The sequence below is a fragment of the Parasteatoda tepidariorum genome, chromosome 2 (assembly GCF_043381705.1).
Source record: "Parasteatoda tepidariorum isolate YZ-2023 chromosome 2, CAS_Ptep_4.0, whole genome shotgun sequence".
In the NCBI taxonomy this organism is placed as follows: domain Eukaryota; kingdom Metazoa; phylum Arthropoda; class Arachnida; order Araneae; family Theridiidae; genus Parasteatoda; species Parasteatoda tepidariorum.
Window position 1 is genome coordinate 91811795 of NC_092205.1, and position 4923 is coordinate 91816717.

The 4923-nt window shown below is 34.4% G+C and overlaps 1 protein-coding gene across 1 annotated transcript in view; it reads left to right on the plus strand.

The window, feature by feature from the left end:
- Positions 1-4923, plus strand: part of LOC107446508 (fatty acid synthase) — a 61773-nt gene that overhangs the window by 29078 nt on the left and 27772 nt on the right. The window contains exons 11-12 of the mRNA XM_071177919.1: positions 1120-1368; positions 4657-4836. Of these exons, the coding sequence (XP_071034020.1) occupies positions 1120-1368; positions 4657-4836 (429 nt within the window). The remainder of the gene's footprint in view (positions 1-1119; positions 1369-4656; positions 4837-4923) is intronic.

Here is a 4923-nt window from a genome sequence, read left to right on the forward strand (position 1 = left end):
TATATATATATATATAAATGCACTGTTCAAAACAAATTAGGAGAGCAAGCGAAAAAGTGATAAAACCCTTAATTTTGTAACATTGATTCGATTCATTGATTATTTAATTTTATTTCAAAAAGGAAAAACAAGGATTCAACAAGTAAAAATAATAATAGACTGAAAAAGTTGCCTAAGCAGGAAATAATATTTATTTTCAAAGCGAATTACCTTTGAAGAAAAAATTAAATTTTTTACTTGGGCAATTTTTTGAAACACGAACTAATGCAAAGTAGGATAAAAAAAAATTATATGATGAAGCTGTTAAGGGTTATTTTTAAGGATCTTTTTTAATTATTGATTCGCAAAAGAAACATCGCTTCCTCTCGGATGCTGCTGTTTCAAGTTTTTCCTTTTCACCAATTTTTTTCGCCCTTGCCTCAGCTTTCGATGCCAAGCAAGAGATTTTCTCGTGTTGCTTATTGGCTATTCGTCTACAAGTCACTTAGCCGGTTCTTCCATCCTCTAAATACTCAAATAATGTCTCTTAGCCGGTTCTTCCACTGAGTATCTTCGAAATGAATAGATGAAGCAATATAAATTAATGCTATATATTTGAATAAAGCTAAAATAAGAACTTTCCACGAGAAATCTCAATTTTTTTTTTTTAAATGTCACTTAGCCGGTTCTGCCACTAAGCTCTTCAACTGTGGGATAGTTTAGATTTTAAACTTTATTTATTTTATTTTTTTTCTGGTTATTAATTGTTAACTTGTTTTTTATAATTATTAATTCGTATTTTTTTTACATTTTTTGCTATTTTTTGTGATTCCTTGCTAACTTGTTTTTATTTTTTGCTAATTATTATTTTTTAGCTTGCTCTTTTTGTTAGTTATCCTTCGTTAGTTTGTTTTTATAACTATTAATTTCATAGCTTATTTTAATTGTTAGCTTTATTTTCCTTTTGTGAGTTAGTATTTAGCTATCTTTCTTTTGTTAATTATTAATTTTAGTAGTCATTAGATTTTCTACTAATTTTAACATTTTAAGACAAGACAAAGATGTTCACAACGCTGGTGGTTGAGAATTAATGGTTTAGAAAAAAAAGGAAGGCTGACGAGAATTGTGTTTCTTTTTCAGCTTCAACTGAACTGTGTGTTGACATAACAAGTGCGGATGGTGAGTTCGAAATATCTGAGAACAATGTTAAAGTGTGCACCGGACGAGTCTATTCACCCGAAGAGGAGACAACAGCAACTAAGGATTTCAGCGAATGGGAGAAGAAACAAACTTTTCAACTGAATCAGAAAGACATCTACAAAGAATTAAAACTCCGGGGCTACGAATATGGAAAAACTTTCCAAGGGATTACCTGTTCCAATTTACAAAGTATATGGCTTTCGTCTTTTTGAATAAAAACTTATTTACAAAGTAATTATTAAGATTTATTTCTGATGACTGTAGAAATTTTTAACGGTGCAAGAATTATCCGGGACGAATTTTCCATGACACTTAAGTTATGAGTCGGAAGGATTAGTACAGGGATAAATCGTGACAGGCTGTCTGCTATGCTAAAATGTCCCGAACTCATACTTACGGTATTCTAATTATTAATGGTGCAAGAATACCTATATTATCTGTGACGAATTTTTTATGATACTTAAGGTATGGCTCGGAAGGATTAGTACAGGGATAAGTCGTGACAGGCTGTCTGCTATGCTAAAATGTCCCGAACTCATACTTACGGTATTCTAATTATTAATGGTACAACAATACCTATATTATCTGTGACGAATTTTATATGATACTTAAGGTATGGCTCGGAAAGATTAGTACAGGGATAAGTCGAGACAGGCTGTCTGCTATGCTAAAATGTCCCGAACTCATACTTATGGTATTCTAATTATTAATGGTGCAAGAATACCTATATTATCTGTGACGAATTTTATATGATACTTAAGGTATGGCTCGGAAGGATTAGTACAGGGATAAGTCGAGACAGGTTGTCTGCTATGCTAAAATGTCCCGAACTCATACTTATGGTATTCTAATTATTAATGGTGCAAGAATACCTATATTATCTGTGACGTATTTTATATGATACTTAAGGTATGGCTCGGAAGGATTAGTACTGGGATAAGTCGAGACAGGCTGTCTGCTATGCTAAAATGTCCCGAACTCATACTTACGGTGGCTTGCGTGATTAAATGGCTAGTGGACGGATTTTAAATTATAACTATATTTCGCAGACATTTCTTGAAAATAAGTAAAATTGCAGTTCTTCCATGCGGGCAACAGCTAGACGGTGAAAAAAAATTGTTTATGCAGGGTTCCTACGGGTCAACAAAAAAAAAACCCCTGGAATTATCAGGGATTTTTATTGTAACCCAAAAAATCAGGGAATAGTCAGGGAAAGTTGAAATTTTTTAGATGAAACCTAGAAAATTCTTATATCATACCTGGAAAATAACCTGTCTTAGAATTGTCAATAACAGTAATCAGTTATTGAGATTCAATTTACATAATTCTAGCATCTATTACAATTATTTTATAAAATTCCGTCTCTTGGGGAAACTTTTGCATGTTTTCATTTTCATTCATATATGTTTGCTCGCAAAATCTAACATTTGATATTAAAAATAAAATTTAAAAAAATCAAAGTTTTCTGATGAAAAAAACCATGGATTTTCATTAAAATTTACTTGATAATACCTGGAAAAGCCATAGAATTTTTTTTCCTGCAAATGAGTGGGAACCCTGTATATAATTTTAAACTACTTAAACTAGTTAGAATTGGAGGAGGCATCGAAGAATAAGAATATTTAAATACAGTTGTGCTGTGCGCTCGTTCTGGTTAAAGTTAAAGTTTATATATTTATTGCATACGACAATTTTGAAAGAGTGTCCAAGCAACACCTCCTAGAAGAACGAAGGCCTCACCATGGATCAATTTAGTAGTCCGACGTGACGAACATAAACTGCGCAGTGGATGAAAAAGAAGAAAGATGTCACTACGTTTCGGCTACTAAAGGATCAAATTTCTTGTTTATGGTAACCCGTGCTAAGGCTTTCTCTTTTCTAGGAGGTTTTGGTCCGAGGCGGTCGCCAAAAGCTGCTACTTATTAATTTTTTAATTTATTATTTTACGTATAACTGAAGTTGTGTTAGGAAGAGTTATCGACAATATCAACCTTCATCTATGAAAATGTACCCCAATATAAAATCGAGTTAACATGTCTTATATGCTAGAGAACTGGAAGTGTATTTTTGTAGTGGTAGATACACTAAAGTACTCCCCCACCAGAATTTTATCTGTGATAGAATTCGATGAATGAGATACCACTAACTGATTCATTGCTGTTTTGTGAGAAGCCGGGAGAGCGGTAGTAAGATCACCGTACTTTTTGCTAATCGTGAGAGATGTAATAAGATCAGAGCCGTGATTTTTCTTGTGTTGCTATCGGCAGTCGAGTGTATGTAGGCCGACGTTGTGTGCGATCGAGACTGAGTAGCAACAGTGTGATTAGGTGGATAATGTCGCAGTCACAAGTAACAAGTAAACTGTTTAATGTGGACCATCCAATGAAATAGGCTTGTTCAGATCGAAGTAGGCGTTACTGTCAAGATAGGTTTGTTCATATCGAAGTGGGAGTTTCCGTCAAAGAATGTATGTTCACATCACGTCCGGGTCACCAATGTGGGAAGAGTTATCGACAATATCAACCTTCATCTATGAAAAGGTACCCCAACATAGAATCGAGTTAACATGTCTTATATTCTAGTGAACTGGAAGTGAATTATTGTAGTGGTAGATACACTACAGATGTATTTTCTTTTTTTAACACTTACTAACAGAAATGATGTTATTCATAATGAATAATAGTTTATACACGCAAAGCAACGCTTAAAAGGTGGATTTGGCATGGATTTAAATAAGAAATTTCTGTTGATTTGAAAAAAAATGCGAGTTAAACAAATAAAATTGTGGTAATGCTATTAACTTATTTACTTAAAAAAATCAAGAATTTTGAACTGTTACTGTCAATATAAATAATGAGAGCCGCGATGGCTCAGGGGATAGAGCGTTCGCCTTCCAATGAGGTGAACCGGGTTCGAAACCCACTCGTTACGAATTTCGCATCCGGCTTGCACCGACCACAGTGCTGACGTGAAATATCCTCAGTGGTAGACCGATTATGGGTTAGAGTCCCCTTGCCGTCAGACTAACCGTGGGAGGTTCTCGTCGTTTTCCTCTCCATCTAACGCAAATGCTGGTTAGCTCCATCAAAAAGTCGGCAAATGTCTCCCAATAACCGATACAGGAATTCCCTTGTCTTCTGGATTGGGTTCAATATTACAAGGTAGATTACAAGGAACATTAGTAGTCGCAAACCCATAAAATTGGGTCGGCTGCTCAACGACGGTTATAATACAAAATAAAATATAAGTAATCACCGGTTATTATTCATCGCAACCAAGTAAGTCAGTTAAAGTGAATAATCTACTAGAATTAATAACATTTACCGTTTAGTATTAATAACTGCCAATGAAATATGGTCAGTGATATAATTTTCAACGCAATTGTTACTGTTATGATTAATAATCGCTGGTCATTATAGCCCGATTTATTACTTTAGCTATAACATATACATGCATTAACTGTTTGTTTCTTCGCAGGAAGTCGCGGTCTCCTAACATGGACGGGGGATTGGATCGTTTTTCTGGACACCATGATGCAACTCATTGTGCTTGGATCCTACAAACGAGGCCTTTACCTTCCAACACGATTACAGAGTGTGAAAATTAATCCACTGTCTCATGATAAAATGCTCCAGGATTCATTTAGAGATTTGGAAGGTCAAAAATACAAAAATATCACGTGCTTATTCTTTCTAATTCTTTCTCTCCTTATACTCTTTCTTTCTCTGCATACATATATATATA